Source organism: Sebastes umbrosus, chromosome 20, assembly GCF_015220745.1.
Source record: "Sebastes umbrosus isolate fSebUmb1 chromosome 20, fSebUmb1.pri, whole genome shotgun sequence".
Classification (NCBI taxonomy): Eukaryota; Metazoa; Chordata; class Actinopteri; order Perciformes; family Sebastidae; genus Sebastes; species Sebastes umbrosus.
This window is the reverse complement of record NC_051288.1, coordinates 12,906,419-12,928,269: the sequence shown is the minus strand read 5'-3', so window position 1 is coordinate 12,928,269 and position 21,851 is coordinate 12,906,419. Positions and strand designations below refer to the sequence as shown.

The following is a 21,851-nucleotide window of genomic DNA, read 5'->3' as shown; positions in this document are numbered from 1 at the left end:
TAAAAGCCTTTTTTAAGATTTTGTTTTCTGGATAACACTGGGTGTTTTGGTACAGCTTGTACCAAAGTTATTGTGATGCAACAGAATAGCAGAGATGAATCCTCACTGGATTTCCCCCATGTGTGGTAGCCAATAACAGTCTCCCTCTAGTGGTTAAATATTTAAAGACAAGATGAAAAGTCAGAAGAAGAACATACAGAGCAGATTTGATAGATTATAGGAAATGTATTGCTGGAGATAGTTGATGAAAGTTTTATTATTTTTGAATTTAAGTCATCTGAACTTCACACTGCATGGATACAGCTCAGATTAACCACACTGGATATATGAATCTCACCAGAATAGATACATTTAACAGAAATCAAACATTAAAGATGGGCATAATAGCACGAATACAGTTATGCAACACTCAACAAATATTCCAAGAAATAGCTTTCTATCAGATCTTTCTTTCAATAGAGTATAAATGAGTGTTGTTATGCTCAACAACGACAAAAATGGACTGTAAAGTAGACACAACTTACTGCACTTTGTGTAAATGTATTATGAATATGCAAGTTTCCTGTTATTGTTTACAAAGATTCATATGTTTTGCAATTTAGTTTGTAAGTTCACTGATGTCCCTGCCATAAACTACAGCCTCCATCATGAGCATAAAGCTGAATCAAAACCTCTCTAAAACACTTTCAACAAAAGCTAAACATAACTTTAATGAAGTGTAGGATTCATTGCAGGATATCTGTATTAGACTGGATTAGTTTTACCTAGGTGCACATAATAATACTTTACAACTGAGTGTTTTATGAATGAAAGGCTGTTCTCCATTAACAAAAGATGTAAAACCTAGAAAGATTACGCTTCCGATGCTCTCTAGGGATTAATCACTCATTTATTTACAACTACAAAAATACAGTTGTGGTTCAACATTTGGTTTAGAGACTAATTATGAGAAGATGATTGAGCCAGGGCAAAAATAACACGAGTCCACACTGTGAAGGGATTAATTAGGAACGCTTTTATTCAAAACTTTACACCTGCCAAGCGACTATTTCCAGGATATTTGGATACAGCGATCAAACACCTCAGATTATGACGCTTAGAGAAATGAGGCATTACTCAAGAGAACTTTTAAAAAAGGCTTTTATTGTGAAAACTTTCCATTTCTGAGAAATTGTATGGAAGCAACACAGTGTTGCAATCATCTTTCATCCATTGCTCCATCCTTCCTCTTGCTGCCTGTATGGCTCCAGAACACGTCTATTTGATTAGATATTGACGGCAAATTTCATTTTAGCTTAAATGAGTTCAAAACATCATTCCATGTCAGCTGGCAATACCATTTCCTTTAGCGCGTCTGTATGTTATAATTATATGTGATCGCAGATGGAGTCTGGAAGAACACCCCAAAAATCCTATTTAATCAATTTGTCTGTTATACACACAGTGGGATACTGCACTTATAAAACTATGACCTCAGTAAGGTTTCGGTTACATTTTCGTAATAATACGGTATTTATGTCTTTTAATTCTTAAATGAATCAGGTAATTACTACTGCTCAATAGTGCATGACATAACATAATGAAGCTGTAGCACATACCTCTGGAGGACTGTAGCGTCTCTTATAGCATGCTAGAATTGTCCTAATAACTAGTGCTGGAAATAACATGGTAATAGGACTGCATTTAACAAATCTCATGATAGGTTTGGAGGCTGCCAACACTTGATTCATAATTCAATAAGACGTAGCTTATGGTCTTCCATTCTGCTGCACACTGTCTCAAAAGTGATTAGAATCAATATTTGTCACAGACCCCTGTGGGTTTTAAACACGCGGCAATTCTGCAAAGTTTGATTTGTGCGTTTTGTTTAGTTCTTGTACCGAAATCTATTTTATATCCCGTCGTGCAACCAGCTTCCGCTGAGCGTAAAACACATTACAGAACTGAAAATCACGTGAAGTGCACGGGAAGCACTGAGTCAGTGGACACTGTTTTTCGATCATTGATTGACAACATCAATATAGATTATTGAAGCACCGGTTACTCATTGTCAATTAATCTTTGCATCCTCAAGGCCAGCAATCCTTTCACCCTACAGTACAGTCCCCATCTGTGCAACTATATTGGACATGGTAGATATACTGGTAGAGGACTTTTTTAATTTGAATGATGTATACAATGTCTACCCATACAATAACGACCATAAAATTTACTGGAAATAATGGTGAACCGACAGGCTGAGGATGCTGCTCCGTCAGCGCTTGAGAACCTCCTCTTGACCACACAATGTATCTTCAGTTCTGCTGCTCACTAATCCCTTATGCATGAGCTGCACCACAATGCCGTCCACAGACTGACTGTGGATGTGTAATGCTCACTCTTAGGACGAACAAAGTTGAGCATTCAGTATTTATGCAGGTTGATGAAGAAACACTGTCAGCTACTTTCTGTGGCCGACTTCCTTCTGCATTTGTTCTGGTCTGGTGACGCAGAGGGTGAATTCACTTTTAGTTTGACGCAGAGAGTGTTGCCTTTGAACATGCAAATGTTGTATATTCATTTCATTCTTATAGTTGATAGCAGCGCGGCTCTATAGACGGCAACTACTACTGATATTCAAAGCCCCTTGATAGTAAAATCGAATGACTTTGATGATCCCGACCTTTAATCTAGCACTTTGGTTTACGACTAGAGCGGTTCCGATACCGATATCAGCATCGGAACTGCGTCTGATACTGTCCAAAATTCGGTATCGGCAAGTACGCTAGTCTTTGCACCAATCCGATATTATAATTCATTAACCCAGAAAAAAATCAACTTGTTTAACCGGAAATCAATTCTTCTTCGTTGCTCCAAAGCAGTAGTCTTCACTGTGCTGTCGCCCTGGATGTATCATGGCTACTGTTTTAGAGCAGCGAAGAAGTCCTGATTGCAGGTAGTTTGTCATGTGACGATAGCAAATAACAGTGCGGTGCTAGTGGAGAGTGTGACGGTGGTCAGAGCGAGGAAAATGTCAACCATTTGGCAATATTTCACAGTGGAAAATCCAACAAGTAAAACGGCGATATGTACAATATGTAAGGCTTCTGTTTTGGGGTGGCACTAGTGTTGCCTAGTTCTATTGCATCCATTATCTGTATGTATTGTTTTACAAAGGGTTTAACCTGCAGGCCATACAGCAAAGATAGAGATCATATCCATACATGGTCGGCAGTAAACACCTGTTAAATAATAATAATAATTACTATATATTTTCTTTATTACGCTGGTATCGGATCGGTACTGGCCGATACCGCAAGTTCAGGTATCGGAATCGATATCGGGATGGAAAAAATGGTATCGGAACATCTATCTATCTATTTATGACCAAATACCTGCAAAACTCCCATTCCCATCAGCCTCTGCTGTACTTTGTGTTTAGTGCTAAAACTGAGATGGTGAACCTGGTAAATATTCCCTGCTAAACACAGCATTGTGTCACAGTGAGCATGTTGGTATGCTGATATTAGCATTTACCCCTTAGCACCACTGTGCATAAGTACAGCCATATAAAGCCGCTAGCTATAGACTCTTTTGATAGGCTACTAAATGCTATAAATACTGCATAAAAACGCCTACAGACTTTGCTGGAAGGGCTCTGGCTGCTGTTTTTAACCGCTTGAATTATTGCTTACCTGTATAAATCATGTGTTTGACCGATCCTAGATGCAGGGCTTTGAAGGGTTGTAAAGAACAAGGAGTGATATAGTGCAGAATAGAGTTATGCATTGTTTCCTGAGGGTAATATAAAATGGCTGTAAATCTCACACGTGTGACATACATTTTAGACAAACAATATACAGTACTGTACATACAGAGAAAAGGCAGCGTTACGAGACCTAAAATGCTTTCATATTTACATAGGAATGTAGCTCATGTTAACAGGTCTTGCTCATGGGCTCCTATAGCCGGACATGTAGATGCTGTGCGGATCAAACGTGTAATCTTGTGGCATATTTCAGCAAAAAAAACATGGAAAACAGAGGAAAAGGCTTCCCAAACAGGTCAGAGATAATACAAAGTAAAAACAAGGGGTAAAGTGAGAACATTTAATGCAGAACACAAAAAGGCAGAGATATGCAATCCACACAAGCTGCCGATCCAAGCCTGTTTTGTGTTCTCCATAATATGAGGTTTGTGTGTTTGTGCACATATTAAGCATATTAGATGTTCCTTTGTACTTTGTATGATCTACCAACCCACTCTCTCCCCGCTGACGTAATTCCCAGCTTTTATGCGTCAGAATGTATGTAAAGATTTGATTCACTGTAAAGACAATGGGTCTGTGTTCAGCGCTGTAGCGTTAGAGCTGGGAGAGGCTTGACCTTTATCATGGTAGAGTTCGTTCACATGGTTTTCCTCCAGACAGTCTCAACACATACAAGTCAGATTGTTTGGAGACTCTGTAGATCTGACTGTTGTTTGTATTCGTCTTAACTTTGGAAAATGATAAAGGATAAGGGATATACGTATAAGCAGCCCTTTTGCATTTTTAATTTGTTAATTGAACAGTAACATAACCTCCTTTGTACTAAATGCACTTTAAAGAACTTGCATTTCTCCTTTACTCATCCTTTTTCTGTCAGCACTTTGCTCTCACGAGAACATCTTGCGGTCAAAGAAAAATGCTACAGGCACCTAAGCAATAGCCTTTTGGCCTTTTACTACTGTTGTAATTTTTATGAGGCCGCGTTGCACTCGACCCTGAGTTTCCTGTCCATAAGTGCATCAGCAACATTGCTTGGCCCAAACCTATAGGCCTCCTGCAAAAACAGTGTTTGTTTTAAGACTGAAATAATCTGTAATGTTCCTGCAGTGTGTCTTGTGTCAGGAATTTAATTGAAATAGTGGCATTTTTAAAGAGACAGATCCCTTAAAGCTGAAGTGGGTAAAAATGGAGCAAATATGATTTAAAAAAAAGTTATTTTTATTTTATAACGGTCACTTTATCCTGACAGTAGTGCATGAGACAGGTAATCGGAAAAAGATCACATGCCTCTGTGTCCTCCGGTGTCCTTCGGTGTGTCCTCCGTTGTGTCCTTCGGTGTCCTCCGGTGCTCCTAATGGCATCTGCAAGATTTCACAGACCAGAGGAAAACAACCAATCAAAGCTGAGCTGGAGCCTTGCCGTCTCTGAGCAGCTGTCAATCACTCTTAAACTCTGATCAAACGGTCAAACTAGGCAGCGCTGATCAAATATGAATCAATATTCTGTTACTGTAATGTCTATTTCTCACCTCAAATGTTTTCAGAAACATCTTGTAGGGTACTGTTTAGCTGTAAAATGAAAAACTCTGTGACCCGGCAGCCATGTTGAGATCAGTTGAGGAAATACCAAGCACCGCCCACCAGCCGGAGCAAACTTTCTCCTTTTACAGCTAAACAGCACACTACAAGATGTGACTAAAAACATTTGAGGTGAAAAATAGGCATTACAGTAACAGAATATTGATTCATATTTAATCTGCGCTGCCTATTGACCATTTGATCGGAGTTTGCAAGTGATTGACAGCTGCCTCCCTTGAATGAACAGCCAATAGGAACGCTCTCTCTCTCTGAAATGACCTGTGATTGGCCAAAGTCTCCCATCACTGGCTAGATCTTTTAAAGCCTGAAAACAGAGCCACTAGGAGGAGCAGAAGTCTCTCTCAGATCACTTAAATTGCAATATGCTGAAAGGTTAAATATTCTACCTACTGAAGCTTTAATGTCTGAGAACAGAGAGTGCCTTCTGAGGAAAATACACCAAAACAGTGTTTTTTCCTCTTCTCCTTGTTACTATTATTAATGAACATACTACTCCACAATCACTGTCTTCTAACCCACCTGCTCCTCTGCTACCACATGACTGCTGATGTCAGCCAGAGAGAGTCAAGGCTGGGAAACCTGTAGACAAAATGGTGCGTCCATCCAGCACAGTAGTGAGCATGTGTGGGGGATATATAAGGAGGAAGAAGAGGGGGGAGAAAAAACAAACCAATTAAACAGATGATTAAAAATCTTTCCTCTTATAGCTCTGGTGTTTTTTTTTTTATAGCATATGTATTTATGAAGTTCAGCAGCCCATATGATAAATTAGCCTCTGTATTCACCAGGGTCCTCCCACCCCTCTGTCTTGTTCTCTAATCCGCCCACATGTATCGTCTGAGGAGGAGAGAGAGAAAAAACTAGTGCAGAAGGTGACGCTCCTCCAAAGGAACAGAGAGAGGCACAGAGAGAGGAAAAGAGGTGTCTACAGGCTGCATCTCCATTGAAACATTTGCAAAAAAAGGGTTGGAGACAAGAGGAAGAGCTGAATGGTAGCTACACCCTGCGCCTGGAAGCGTAGAGACACTGTAACAAAGGCTGGCAATTCTTTTTTTTTGTGGCAATAACAAAGAGGTGGGAGAGAAAGGGGGAATCGAGGGGAAATAGCAACAACAACAACAACAAAAAAGCAGCCAGTTTTCAGGGTGGACTTCTTGCTTCATTTCATCCGAAAAAGACTCATCCCTTTTGCCCATCATCAGCATGACCATAAGCTATAAGTAACAATCGGCAATAACGCTGTCCACAAAACGAGATTTTCAGGCGCGCATATTTTGATTTCGAATTGCCTTTTGCGAGAAACTGGATATACTCTGTGAAATCATAAGAAAAGAGGTGATCTAACAAAGAACAACTACATTTTGATTGATCTTTTTTTTTTTAAAGCTTGATGTGCGTGTTTCTGCACGCACTCGAAACGAACCTGAACCAAGTGAGTATTAAACCGTGTCTGTGTGTATATATATATATATATGTGTGTCTGTATATTTTGGTGGTTTTATATTCTATCCGTCAATAATAGCAGAGCATTTATTGGCCAGCTCAAAAAAAAAAAAAAAAAAAAAAGCGTCTAGCCTACATTCAACAAGTCTCGTTATATCCACAATAACTGGCATTTCTTCTTCCTCTTCTGTTTTGATCATCATCCATATGAGAATATGTGCAAAATGTTCAAATTAGACTGTTTTTCTTATTATTTCTAGCTGCTATAATGACAAAAGAACTGCACTTTTACACATTTTTACACATTATACACTGATATGACGCTTAAAAATAATCTTTTTTTTTAAAAAATATAACATTTCCTCATTGCACAAATGGTGGGTGTTTCCCCATCTATGCACACCACTAGATCCCAGCAGTTTCATGCCTCAGAGGGGGGAATGTGTGTGTGTGTGTGTGTGTGTGTGTGTGTGCATTCCTCTTGGCATCATTGTGTGTGTCTGTCTGCTTTTCCATGTGTGTATTGTGCGTTTGTGTGCATGCATTTGTTTTCAGTGTGTGTGCACTGTGGCAAGTGTCAAGGCCTGAAATGGAGGTTTTGATAAAGGAACCACATATAGGAGGAGGGTGACATACAAACACACACACACACATATGAGAGAGAGGAGGTGTGAGGAGGAAGATGATGAGCACTGGAGCAGAACCACAGGAAAGGACAGAGCGTCACCGAGATCCAGGAAGTCTATGGGGGCAGTTAAATGTCTAGACGTGGTTTTCTTCTTCCCCCCCACCGCCACCACCACCACATCACCATTCCACTGCATTACACACACAATGTAGTTTCATAACGCCTCTTCTTCCTTCACTTTCCCAGAGCATGCCTTGCTTTTTTCCTGCCAACTGGCTCCAGCATGCTCATCCCTCCTCTCCATGGGAACTCTCTTCCTCCATTTGCTCTCTCCCCTCCTCCTCCTCCTCCTCAATCCTGCATTATGAATCTACAGCTGGAGCTATTTTTAGATTGAGGGTAACCCAGAAAACACCCTTTCGATTTTAGCAAAAAAAAAAGAAAAAAAGCCTCCCCACTAGAGATAGTGGCATGCTGTCGGTGGATGTGATTGGTAGAGTATAGTGATGGGGCTGGAAAGGAGGGCGCTGCTGTTTAAGCAACGGGGGGGAATAAATCTATTTTGAGGTTGTGATTGAATTACGCATCTGTCGTGTCCTGCCTGTGTGGTGTTCTTGCCTCTGACCCCTTCCTCTCTGATGGTTTCTCTCTCTCATCTCACACGTCTTCTATACCAGCAGAGAACTTTCCCCCTCTGTCCTTCAACTAATCCGTCACCTGATCGAGCATCTCTGTGTTTGAAAACACTTTGACCTTGAGGCTGACCTTTCAAGCTCTCTCTGTCTCCTTTGTTCCCTCTTGTCTCTCCACATTCAAACTTCTCTCTCTCTCTCTCTCTCTCTCTTCTGTCGAGAGTCTATAATCTGTGACTTCCCTATACCCCTCCTCTATGTCTAATCGCTGGCTATAGTTCACAGGTCAGGGATGAGCGCAGTAGTACTTCTTCCATCATCTCAACCACATCAGTGCGCTGCTGGATCATAATAGTCCTAATCAGCATCATTAATTAGGAGCAGACAGGTTTAAATGGCCTAAGAGAGAGCCGAGAGGTGCGGAGGTTAAAGCTATTTTGCTCTTGATGCAAATTCTCCTAAGAAGCAGGATTTTAAATACTGAGGGATATTTTAGCTCAGATTTATCCAGGTCCAAAAATAGCGTTCCTTCCCGACATGACACACTATCCCTTGGCTTGCACTCAGTCAGTGCTGTTTCAGGATTTTTTCTTCTGACCTCTCCTATACACCACAGTCACTAGTCTTCCATCACTCCCTGCATTCACCCTGCCTCCTTCTGTCACTAGTGAAGTCTCCCTCAGCAGGGTTTATCTATCCCACAAAAAAAAATCTCAATATTTATCCTCCTGTTGGGCTGGAAGGATTTTTAGTCATGGACACTGGCTGATCTCTCAGAGCTCTATTACAGGCTTCATTTCTGCTGGTCTATTCCTGAAAATGGCCTTATGTATTAATCATCCCCAGCCAGCTAAGAGGAGTCTTTTTTTCTCTCATACAAAGTGGAGGTGATCATAGCAAGAGCTTCATGGGAGAGGAGGGGAGGGTGGGGGTGATTGACCAACATGCAGGAGACCTCCAAGGTGTGTGTTGGTGCTGCAGTATATGTGTGGATTGGTCAGCACCCTGGAGATCTCCACGCTGGTGTTGCTGAGTAGAGGAGCTGCCATTTCCCTTTCTGCTTTGCTTAATTGATTGGCTCTTTAATTCATGTTCTGGGAATTGGCCGCTGGTGAGTTTTACTATGATGAGAATTGTTTTTTTTCCCCTCTCTCCTCTGTGTACATTAGCTGTCTCAGAGCTATACTGGGTCATTGTGTGGCCTTGTTTTTTTCTCTGCACCCTGTTTTTTTTTTTCCTTCCCATCCATTCATGACATTCATCTTCATTCTTATTCATTCATACGCACACCTACCTCTCACTACTATCCTCACTCGTGCGGTGCGCGAGTGAGGAGTGCACCTTTATCTGGCTTCTTCTTCCTCTCCTGCCTAAGTTACACCATGAGGTGCAATGACAATTCAAAGAGGGAGGAGGGAGGAGGACATTGCCTGTGTGTGTGGTGTGTGACACCGCACTAAAAGGGGAGGTGACCGCAGTGCTTTTTCACCGTTCTGCAGTGCCTCACTTTCTCCTGTTGGGGTCCCCTCGACACTGGGGAGTGAGAGGAGAGGGAGAGGGAGAGGAGAGGAGAGGAGAGGAGAGGAGATGGAGAGGGAGAGGAGAGAGGAGAGGACATGGAGAGGAGAGGAGAGGAGAGGGAGATAAGGTAGAGAGGAGGGGGAGAGGAGGGGAGAGGAGAGAGGAGAGGAGAGGAGAGGAGAGGAGAGGAGAGGAGAGGGAGATAAGGTAGAGATGAGGGGGAGAGGAATGAGGAAAGGAGGGAGGAGGCGATAAGGGTGGAACAGCGTGAAGCCTTGTGGTTACATCCTTTGATGAGGTAGCGGGTGGGAAAAGAAATGGCTGCGCACCAGAAACACATACGTAATTCGTGCCATCTCTCTCTCTCTCACACACACACACACACACACACACACACACACACACACACACACACACACATGCATACATTACACACTTGCCTGCAAAGCCCTCCTTTCCCCCCCAGTGGTGCATTTCAGCTCCTCTGTATGTCTGTTTTACATCCCTACACTTGTTTTCCTTCCTCTCCTCCTCCTCTGCCTCCTCTCTCTTCATCAATCCACTCCTCTTATTAGTATTGCAGACCATCTCTAACCCCCCCCCCCCGCTCTTCCTCCCCTTCATCCTCATACACCTTTACAGCCATTCAGGTGCTATCCTGAGCCACTGCAAGGTCTTTTTTTGTCTTCTGGTCTCCTCCCCCATCTTTTTTTCCCCCCCTCCCTGCTTTCATTTCCCTGCTCATCCTATACCTCCACCTTACCTATACCTTCCTCCCCTACTCTCTCTCTAGCCTTTTCTCTCCTTCTCCATCTCCATATCCTCTCCCTATCTCTCTCTCCTCCCCTCTGTGATTGGTAAAGGTTTTTTGCTTTTTTCCTGCCAACTGCTGGGTCTGTTCCGCATAGTCAGCACTCCTCCAAATTCCTCCCTTGCCTTCGATCTCTCTCTCTCTCCCTCTCCCTCTCACTCTCTCTTTCTCCCTCTCACTCTCTCTCTCTCTCTCCATCTCTCTCTCTCTAGCGTGCGCTCTCTTCCCCATCCCCCCGGTTACTGCTGCTGGTACCTCACAGTCAATGCATCCCATAATCCCGTGCTCCCTCCCCCTCTTGCTGCAGTGTTTCTGCTAATATATATTAGCGTCAGTGCAGCCTTCGTGCACGAGCCATGCGCACGCTGTTTCTCTCTCTCTCTCTCTTTCAGCCCCATTCGCTCTCTTATCTCTCCATCCATCCACTGCATCTCCTCTTTCCCTAAAGGTTCACAATGATTAAGCCTCATTTCGCCCTTAAAAAATGCATTTCTGAGTCTTGTTTGTTGCAGCCAGGTGAGTGTGTGTGTGTGATTGGATGCGTCTTCCTCCCCTCCCCTCTCGCTATATCTTTCCCCTTGTGTGTGTGTGTGCAGTATAGTAGCAGGGTGGCGCAGGACATGGTGGCCAAGGCAGGAAATGCTGCAGGAGAGAGAGAGAGAGAGAGAGAGAGAGAGAGAGGTGGTGGTGGTGATGGAGATTGTTCCTCCCCCTCCTCTTCCCACTTTCTCCCTCAGTTTTTAGCCTCATGCTTCCTCCTTCTCTGCCTTCCTTATCACCTCTGCGCTTTTTTTCATCACCACTGGATCTCGACCTCCATTTTGCACCTGCAGCTCACCTCCATACCCTCCATGCCTCTCCTCCTCCTCATGCTTTCCCCCTTTTTTTCCCCAAGCAATTGTGCACTGCTGTGATGAAAGTGCTGAGGCTGGCTCTTGTGCTCCTCTGTTTTAAGCTGAAACCTTCAAACTGCGGACTTTCTCCTGAAATGCAGCTATAGAAAGCACATGCCCTGAAGTCATCAAGATCACTAATCTGGTCTTGTTCACAACTACTTTAATCAAACTTCTCATTTTAAAATCTTCCAGTATAATACGTTCTGAGGAAAGGTGACCTATCCAAATTGACCTCCAAATTTCTTTTTTAATGCATGAAAGAATACTTAAGGAGATTTTTTAAAATCAATAAGCTCAACCACACACTACTCCTAGGGAACAAAAAGGCATTTAACCACAGTAACAGACTTGTGGCTGTCCGTGTATAAAATATTCAGCAGTTCACCAATAAGCTACAGCTGCCCATGAAGTGGAAGTAAGGGGCGCGGGGGAGTTACAAAGCGAAGCCCAAAAAAAAAAAAAAAGTCATCCAAGTGATAAAAGTTCCACAGTTGAGATCACAGAAGCTGCTTCTGGAGAGAGTTGAGTATCCTGTTAGCTGGAGGAGAGTTTGTCCCAGAGAGAGAGAGAGAGCGCTGTCCATGGTGCTGAAATCTAATCCATCCCACAACACAAGCGGTCCCTGCTGGAAAGCTCCACAGGACAGAGATGTTTTTACACTGTGCATGCCTGAACTCACTTTCAAATTGTTCTGTTTTAGATGTTATTGCAGGTTATTCCCTTTCCTCAATAAAATTAGTCCTGATTTCTCTTATTTCTAGAGTTTTTTTTAGTTGCAAAGATGCAGACTAAACTACTTCTGCAGAATGATGCAGTACAACTCTGAAACTCATGAGTGCAGGATTTTTTTTTTTTTGTCAAGCAAGCAGATTTGATGATCCTGCAGCAAACACTGCAAAGACTTTGGAGATTTGAGGAAAAAGTAGAAATGTAAGGCTTCAAATACATCCATTTTTAGTTTTTTTTTTGTGCTTTAATTTTTCCAAACTCTGACTGCATTCCCATGCAATAGCCTTGGTCTTAGTGGATCTTACCTGAGTGTTGTTAAGTCCAGTATCTTCAAAAAAAATGAACAAAAAAAGGATACTTTTCCTACCAAAAAAAAAAAGAAATACAAAAACAACGGCAAAATAAATAAATAAATAAATCTGGAAAAAAAAAAAAGAAACTCAATGTCACTTTGAGATCTGAAGAGACAGCAAACTTTTCCATGAACAAAAAGTTGTTCCTTCAGATAAAAAAAGTGCATCAAAACAAACAGAGTAAACACTAATAACAAGTAAAGAAAGAAAGACTGCAGTGTCCTGCGTGACAGGAAGCAAAAGTGTGATGGGACAGAGAAGGAGAGAGTTGACCCAAATTGAAGGAAGCTGACTTTGGGGGGAAAGAAAGAATGGGACAGGAGGAAGCAAAAGAAGGGAGAGATGAAAGAAAGAGAGTAAATGCAGTGAATGGGGGGAGGGAGAGAAAGAAGAGAATGAAAGAATGAGAAAGGGGGCACTGGATGGGAATAAGACAGTGTTGTGAGAGGAGGATGAAGAGGAGGAAGAAATGACTCTCCTCCTTCAATGAAATGTGATTCCTTTATGCGGAATATGAGAGCGAGCGAGGAAGAGAAAGTGAGGAAGAGAGAGAGTAGTAGGAGGCAGAGGGAGAGAGGGGGAGGGCCGGTGAGAGCACACAGGAGAGGAGGGGGGAGGAAGAGGAGGAGGAGGAGAGTGGTGCATTTCTTTGAATAGAGAAAAAGGTTAACAACATCGATGCATAGCATGTATGGGCTCCCTCGCTGGGAACGCGTGTCTTTTCTGATATCCCCCCCAGGATGGAGAATAATCTGACCTCGCTGCTGGGAGAAACAGGGAGAAAGAGAGAGAGATAGAGAGAGAGAGAGAGCAAATAACTCTGGCTTTTTACTGCAGCAGAATTCATTCACTTTTATAGTGCACTCTCCTTTTCAATGCTCTTCCTCCTCCTCCTCCTCCTCCTCCTCGCCCCCTTTACACACTCTCTACAAACCCCCTTCCTCCACTAATAGGGAAGAGACAACATTACACTAGCTGTTCACTGTATGTGAGTGTGCTGCATTCACTTTCTTTCCCTCCACTCTCTCTCTCTCTCTCTCTCTCTCTCTTTCAGGTCTTTGTCTGCCTTGTTTTCCTGATTTTCCTGTCCTTTTCGATCCTGCCATTAAAAATCAGATTTATGGCCTCCTCCTCCTCCTCCCCCCTCTCTCTCTCTCTCTCTCTCTCTCTCTCTCACCCTCTGTTCCTCTTCTCCATCTCTACATGTCTTTACACACACACAAGTGTTGCAGAGAAGAGCATTGGCATAATTGTGCATCGCATGAATCTCAGTGCGGTCGGAGGGGGCTGCAGCAGCAGTGTGTGTATAGCACGCACATAAGGCTGATTGAGGAGATCTAACATTAGTACGGACACCACACTCTCGGGAGGCAATTAACACACACAAACACACACACACATATGGTGCTGCACCACTTTACATCAGAGAGGCATTCTAGGGGATTGGGGGAGAAAGAAGCAGAAAGATGGAGTTTTTCCTCTTTCTCCCATCTTTCCTCCTCACACACTCTTTGGTACCCATGCAGGCAAAGGAAAGGAGAGCAGGGATGGGGGGAGGGTTGGGGAGGAATTGGGGAGGAATGGGGGGATGCTCAAGTGTCACAGTGGTCTAATAAGGGAGAGGATTTGAATGACATGACCAAGATCAATTGAGAGATTGCTAGTTTAAGGAGAGGGAGGGAGCAAGGGAACATCACAATATCTTATTAAGACATCTTCTCATCACTGTGGTGTCAACAATCAGCCTGTGAGGAGGTGATGCTGACTCATGAATCTGCTTCCATATGTTGGCACTAATAAATTGAAGGCATCTTTCTGCTCCAGGATGTTAAAAACAACTTTGCCACCCATCATTTCCCATCCCTCTCTCTCACTCACTGCACCTGCACAAGGTTGTCCTGCAGCCCTTCCATCCATCAGCTGATTATCAAGTGACTAATTGCACATACAGCTGGCATTATAGCTGCACGGGTCTTCAATTTGTATTGCAATGTTGATAATCCACATCTATCTTCTCCCCTTTTCTGCTAAAAATGTTCTGCCCTTTTTTCTCTCTCCCCTGCAAACTCCTCAGACTCTTCCCGCCTCCTCCTCCTCACACACCCTTTGGTACCCATGCAGGCAAAGGAAAGGAGTAGGGGTGGGAGGAGGAATAGGGGGGGATGCTCAAGTGTCACAGTGGTCTAATAAGGGAGAGGATTTGAATGACATGACCAGATCAATTGAGAGATTGCTAGTTTAAGGAGATGATACATTGATGAGAGGGAATAAGCTTATTAAGACATCTTCTCATCACTGTGGTGTCAACAATCAGCCTGTGAGGAGGTGATGCTGGCTCGTGAATCTGCTTCCATATGTTGGCACTAATAAGTTGAAGGCTCTTCTGCTCCATGGATGTTAAAAAACAACTTTGCCACCCATCATTTCCCATCCCTCTCTCTCACTCAATGCACCTGCACAAGGTCGTCCTACCATCAGCTGATTATCAAGTGACTAATTGCACATACAGCTGGCATTAAGTCTCTTAATTTGTATTGCAATGTTGATAATCCACATCTATTTTTCTCCCCTTTTCTGCTAAAAAAAATGTTCTGCCCTTTTTTTCTCTCTCCCCTGCAGACTCCTCAGACTCCTCCTCCCTCCTCCTCCTCCTCCTCTTCGGTTTCTCTCATCCTCTCCATCCCTCTCTCCTCCTCCCCCCCCCCACCCCCACCGGTCCTCCTATGCTCAGCTCGGTGTGTGTATCCTCTTTCAAAGGGCGCAAGGGTGGGAACAAGTCGTCCAGCAAAGCATGTTACAGCGCAGACATGACTTGTCCGTCGGAAAGCGAGAAGATCGTGATAAACTGCGGGGGGGTGCGGCATGAGACCTACCGGAGCACCTTAAAGACGCTGCCCGGTACCCGCTTATCGTGGCTCACCGAGCCGGACGCCTTCAGCAACTTCGACTACGACCCCAAATTAGACGAGTTCTTCTTCGATCGCCACCCGTCCGTGTTCTCCTTCATCCTCAACTACTACCGCACTGGGAAGCTGCACTGTCCCAACGACGTGTGCGGTCCTCTGTTCGAGGAGGAGCTGGCTTTCTGGGGCATCGACGAGACGGACGTGGAGGCGTGCTGCTGGATGAATTACCGGCAGCACCGGGATGCGGAGGAGGCGCTGGACAGCTTCGAGAATCCGGAGCCGGACGCACCGGACGATGAGCCGGCGCTGGGAGGCGCGGATGGAGACTTGAAGAGACTGTGCATGCAGGAGGACGCGAGGAAAGCTGGCTGGTGGAAAACCTGGCAACCCAGAATATGGGCTCTGTTTGAAGACCCCTATTCCTCCAAATATGCCCGGGTGAGTTCTCCTGCATGTCTCTCCTCCACCTGGAGAACTTGTTTCTGTTGCATATTCTGCCTCAGAGCTCACTGCTTGAGTCATGATAAGTTTCTAGAATTCTAGAATTAGAATCTGGAATCTAGAATTCTAGAATTAGAATCTAGAATTCTTGAATTAGAATCTAGAATCTAGAATTAAAGTGGATGATTTGATGTGCATGGATGAGCCAAAATAGCTTTTAAAAACACCTTTCTCATATTTTAATGATTATTTTTGAACAAATAATTATACAAAATTATATACAAAAACATGTATTTTAATGTTAATCTGAAGAGCAAAAAAACTGACATTTACCAAAACAGCAAATTCCAGTATAGAATATGCATTTTTCTGCAAAATAAATGATGGGACCTGTTGACTTTTTTTTTGTATTAAATGAAAAAGAAATGTGCCCTGATGTAAAATTGACAATTGGTTGAAGTGAATATTTAGTCAAATTGATAAATACAGCCAGTGGACATGACATGTACACCTAATTATAGAATCACTCCCACATTGAAACCAGTCCCTCATAAGTATGACTGTAGGTATGTGTGTCGACAGGATGGCTTGTATTAAACTGCAGGATATACTAATATTGAATAATTAATGCATAGGGAAAATGGAAAATGGTATGGCAGCTATATCTATTGGTACACTGTTAAGAATTTCCCAGTAAAATAACAGTAAAGAACTGGCAGCAGGGTTGCCTTTATGTTACTGTAAAATTAACATTATTATATTGTCGCTGAAAATTTGTGTGTGACTCAGGGATGCCTGTGATTACAAAAAATACTGTAAATCAAGACCATTTACATATAAATCACAAATGAAACATGTCATTTTGACATTTTTTTGAAATACAGAAAAAAAAATGTAAAATGTCTTGAAAAAAAACTGTAAAAATGTTTTGGTTTTTTTACAGTGTATAGGAGGGGGAAAAAACATGTTAGTCAACACCAGCAAACACTTTACAGCAGCATTATATTTTAGCTGCAGTAGAAAAATGATGCACATGCATTAAAACCATCTAGAAATTTAAAACACATATGCAGAAATTAAGACAGCAATGAGTGCACATAGACAACTACAGCATGCACATTACAATCTGCTCCTTAAATACTCTTAGTTCAATTCCCTGCACAGACAACCACAGCTGCACTGTTAAGAATTTCCCAGTAAAATAACAGTAAAGAACTGGCAGCAGGGTTGCCTCTATGTTACTGTAAAATTAACATTATTATACTGTCGCTGAAATTTACAGCTTTGTACTGTTAATGAAAAATACAGTTTGAACTGTTTTTTTTAAATTAATTTCACAGTATTTTACAGTTAATTTACTGTTTAAAGATACATTATATAGCTGTTTTTCACCTTTCTTTTACATTATCTTACTGATTTGTTTTAATGCACTATTTAGGTTGTATTTTTTACATACATTTTAATAAACTTTATTTTTTGCCTAGATGAATAGACTTAGCAGGTTACAGACATAGGAATAGTCACACTAAATACAATTAAAGGCACTTGTTAGGAAAAAGGCTATAATAGACTTGTTGACACTTTTCCCAAAATGTCTGTCTCTAGCTGGCTACAAGCACAGAATGCAAACCAGAACAACATGTGAGTGAAGAACAATAAAGCTAATTCACTGATTTTACAATCATGTACAATGTACAAGCCTCACATGTGCAGATCAGGTCCCAAAATTAAAAAAACACTGCATGAAACTGTTACTGATGATACTTTAGACAGCTGATCAGCAGTAAAGTGATGTTTTTTAAGAATGTATTATAGTTCAGTTAAAAAACGGCCTATGAGCGTAATTTAACAGGTTTTCTTTTGTATTAACAGTGAAGCACTGTTTTTAGCAATAACAGGTTAATACTGTTGAAATCCTGATGTAAATTAACAGCAATTGTTTACAGTGTGCAGATTCTGCCTCAGAGCACTACTTGAGTCATGATAAGTTTTTAGAACTTTAATGTTTTGTCCATATTGAAACCAGTCCCTCATAATTATGACTGTCGGTATGTGTGTCACCACCTGACAGGATGGCTTGTATTAAACTGCAGGATATACTAATATTGAATAATTAATGCTGATAGCATAGGGAAAAATGGAAAGTGGTATGGCATCTATATCTATTGGTAGATGATGGGTACTAGTTGATATAACAACCAAGGTTTTTTTTGCCAAACACATCACCTCTTATACTTGATATATCACACTGAATGCCGTTTTTTTTATTGCTATCATAATTCCTATCCTGTTACTTGAGCAGGTTTAATATATATCTGCCTCTAAACGTGCCATCCGCTGCGCGTCCTGCATCCAAACACCTTCATTAGGTCATATTTGTTCCGTTTACGATACACATCAATGCGGCGTATTTCATGGTGGTCTTATTTATTGTGGCACCGCACTGAGGATGCTCATACGACGCCCAAAGTGCATGTCTTTACCCACATTTGCCCTTGGTACTGCTACAGTCTGCTGGTTTTTGTCCCAGTTGAATGCTCCATGGCTTTTACGCAAGGGGCTTCATGCTGTTACGCACAACTTGCTCCTGTTTTGGATTATTGTTTTCATGTAAATACTTAATGATTTATCTCTTAAAAGCAAACGTTTGATGGCATTTGATCATACAGGTGGAGTAACAAGTACCCCTGGCTGTGTTTTTGATCCCTGCTTACATGAAAACAGTTACAGTGGGCTTGTGGGCTCTTTTTTTTCCCGAGACCCCTCCAGTTACAGACAGATCTAGCTGCTTGATCCCAGCTGCTTTGATTTGTGTTTTAGTGATATAGTTTGATCATCCTTGTCTTGTGCTTTTGTTTTGCTGTCATGAGGGTGTGTGAGGACCCCATGGATACTGTGCATAATGCATGCACACTGTAGGTGCACATGCGAAACCAGACAGTCAGCAGACACCTGCAGTGGCCAATTCATGCCATCACGCTGTGGAAAAAAATTGATTTTAAAACATAAATCACAGCACAACCCAGCAATACATGCATCTATAACCACTGATGAAAACAATAACTGCACACCTACTCTCTTTTTCCAACACACATACACACCTCTTCTGGTACCAGGTATAGATCTGCATACCTGGAGTCAGTTCCCTCCAAAGGAAGAGAAAGTGTTGGGCTGTGACAGACAGATAGTCTGGTTAAGGCCACCTGATCCGCCTCTCTGGACTTGGGATCAGGCAGGAAGTGCTTCTCTAAGTGTCACTCTCATCCCAATCGGATTGATTTCTCACCATCCCACCCCTCTCTACCCCTGCTCCGTGCAACAAAACAGCTCGCAGTGGGGTAGTTCTTTGCTAGAATGTCCAAATGTTTGCATGAGAGGGCTTCAGGGTTTGGATTTTCAAATAGCAGATCGTAGATATGACAAGAAGAGCGATGCAAAAAGGATGCTTGATATGTTTATGTAAAGAGATTTGGTGCTGAATTATCATTCAGCAAGAGGAGGCAGCGTTTGCAGCATTGCCATACCTCGGATTCAAGCTACTGTACCTGCTGCTAGAATGCTGTATATTATGTAATGATCTCTGGTTACAGTGGCCAAGATCTCATGAATCATACAAAAACAATCATTGAGTGTAATGGCTGCAGATAGTGGTGTTTGTGACGGCAACGTTGGGGGTTATGCAGAGTACAGAGCAGGTAGTAGGTGGGATTCATTTCAATGGCTGCACAGCACCAGTCTCTATTTGTGGGTGAACGCAGCCCCATTTCTCTCTCTGTAGGTCTAATAAACCAGCACTATACGTCAAACAGCGTTGTGACCCAGATCACTCGTTTCTTTTTTCCTACCGTCGCTCTATCTAAAAGTATCCTGTTCGACGTGGCAGAACCTTTTGGTCTTTTCGGTCCTGAGAGATGCAAATTATATGTGGAGAGAAGAGACGGAGAGATGGAGAGAGAGAGAGAGAGAGAGAGAGAGAGAGAGAGAGAGGCTAGGACAGAGGGAAAAAAATGAGATGCTGATGTGGAAATACAATGAGACAGATGAGAGAGAGACAGAGGGAAGGAAGCGGGAGACGAGAGGAAATAAAGGGAGACAGGAGGAGAGACATTACTCTAATGATTTAAGGGGTTTTTGTTTGCATGGCTGTGATGTAACGCATCAGCAATCAATGTTTTGATCAGAGCGTTTCGACACGCATGCAGGTTTTTTTTTCTTCAAATTTCCACCTCCTTCTCCGCACATGATCGTGTGTGAAGCTCTGCTCGTGGATCTACCGTAGCAGCAGCAGCAGCAGCACACACATGTACAAACACACACATGCTGGTGTCTGTGCTGGCTTTTCTGCTGCAGTAGACACGGGAGAGAGGAGGGGGAGCACTGGAGGAAGAGAAAAGAGGTGGAGTGGGAGTGAGAGGGATAGACGGAGTGAGGGAAATGGAGAAGGGGTGTGATAGCGGAGGGGAAAAGAGGGAACAGGGGCTGAGAGGGAGACGAAGAGGAGGAAGAGGGGTATTGAGATAAACAGGGAGGAGGTGACAACCACAGGGAGAAAGACGTTGTATGATGGGGGTGGGGACCCTTGTCTTTGTATCTTCGATTATCTGAGAAGGCTTGAGCCATCCAATCCTACTACCCCGGCCCTCCTACCTGCCTATTGATTAATAATCAATTGATTATCTTCTCTTTTTTGTCTGTTTTTTAAAGCCATTCTCTCTTCCTCTCTCTGAGATTGCTCATAAAGACTAATGCTTATTCTACTCTGTTGGACGGTAACACAACCGTTAACCCATTGACTGAATTTATGGACCTATACGTTTCTGTTTGATGAGGTGTTATACAATACGATTTGCATGTGATTTCTTTATTGATCTGCGCCTGGTTGACACAGATTTTGATTTACTATCTTACTGTTTTTAAACTGTAATCTGCCTGAACGACAATGATCCTAATTGAATATCCAAGGATCCACCAGTATCGATGAACAGTGGTTATTGTTTTGTGTGTTTTTTGTTAATGAAGGTAATCTAATCTGATGTGATCACTTGCCGCTCAGATGGTGTCAAACTAAGATGAAGAAGGTAGAAAATAAGCCCTTAAGATAAGGGATATTTTTTTTTAAATTAAATGGTACAGCTACTGAAAGTAATATTGGAAAGTTGTTGAATATGTCAGGTGTTACAAGTTACATACGCATATATAGATAAACAAGCTTTAAGTGAGCATTAAACTGTCAATTTTGGACATCAAAAGTCTGGATAAAGGAGGTTAAGTTGAGTGAATGTGACACACATTAATTCAGTGTAATTTCTCGCATTCTTAGAAATATGCAACCCGATATCAAAGCGTGTAATAGACCTGCCCGTCCACCAGAGGATAGCGTGTCAGTGTCACGTTTTATCTCTCCGAGGCGTGAATATTACACGTGTTTATGAAAGTGCAGTACCAGGGGGCAACAAAACCACTTAGTTAAGTTTAGGAAAAATATCATGGTTGGGATTGAAATAAGTTCGTAAACTAAGTACAATACGTACGAAAACACGTAACATAAGTATGGAAAAAAAACATGCCACGAACATCACTAACGTAACTTAAAAAACAAAACACCGGTCTCGACCACCAGCTCGTACCACTCGTACTTTGCCGTATGAAATCCACTGCTGACTATCTGTATGGTGCCCTATAATGTCATCCCACTGTCCCACAGGTATCGTTGTGTTTTGGTCACTTCCAGTTTCGCACCAGAAGGGCACAGTTGTCTTTGTCAGCAATCCTCCTGACAAAGCACCATTTGTAGCTCAGCATGTACAAGATGCCCCTTTGCCCCGTCCAAATGGGACTTTGTGTGTGCCTGTATTTGGTTCATTTTTGGTCCAGAGCCCACCCTCTCCCTGAAGGTCATGCCTTGTGGTTCATTGTTTGCTGTCCTTTTTTTTCCCACAGTGTTCAGTGCTGGAACACACAATGCTGTCATAAATACATATGTGACCTGCCGCTGTGCCGGACGGCCTCATAACAGGTCGTCTCCTTGTAGAAAACCTCTGTTGTGGACAGAAAATAGAAAAAAGATGTACAGTATTGATAGGCGTCAGTGTATATATAGATATGGTGTTGGGTGGAAAAGAAGATGGCCCAGGGCAGGGTTTGG

The 21,851-nt window shown here is 42.5% G+C and overlaps 1 protein-coding gene and 1 long non-coding RNA gene across 7 annotated transcripts in view; one reads left to right on the top strand and one right to left on the bottom strand.

Annotated features, from left to right (window-relative positions):
- Nucleotides 1-5,044: 5,044 nt before the first annotated feature.
- On the bottom strand, nt 5,045-12,447 carry LOC119478963. The gene is made up of 3 exons (XR_005204575.1): nt 12,312-12,447; nt 5,866-5,925; nt 5,045-5,109 (listed from the first exon to the last, which is right to left on the bottom strand). It is a non-coding gene; the product is annotated as an uncharacterized LOC119478963 (long non-coding RNA).
- Nucleotides 5,980-21,851, top strand: part of LOC119478960 (potassium voltage-gated channel subfamily C member 1-like) — a 60,475-nt gene continuing 44,603 nt past the window's right edge. For 2 of the 6 annotated variants that reach the window (XM_037754058.1, XM_037754059.1), the window contains exons 1-2: nt 5,981-6,778; nt 14,979-15,703. In XM_037754058.1, coding sequence (XP_037609986.1) covers nt 15,083-15,703 — 621 coding nt within the window. In that variant the 5' untranslated portion in view covers nt 5,981-6,778; nt 14,979-15,082. Of the gene's footprint in view, nt 6,779-14,978; nt 15,704-21,851 lie in introns of all 6 variants that reach the window. The other 4 variants (XM_037754060.1, XM_037754061.1, XM_037754057.1 and 1 more) reach the window with 3 other exon arrangements.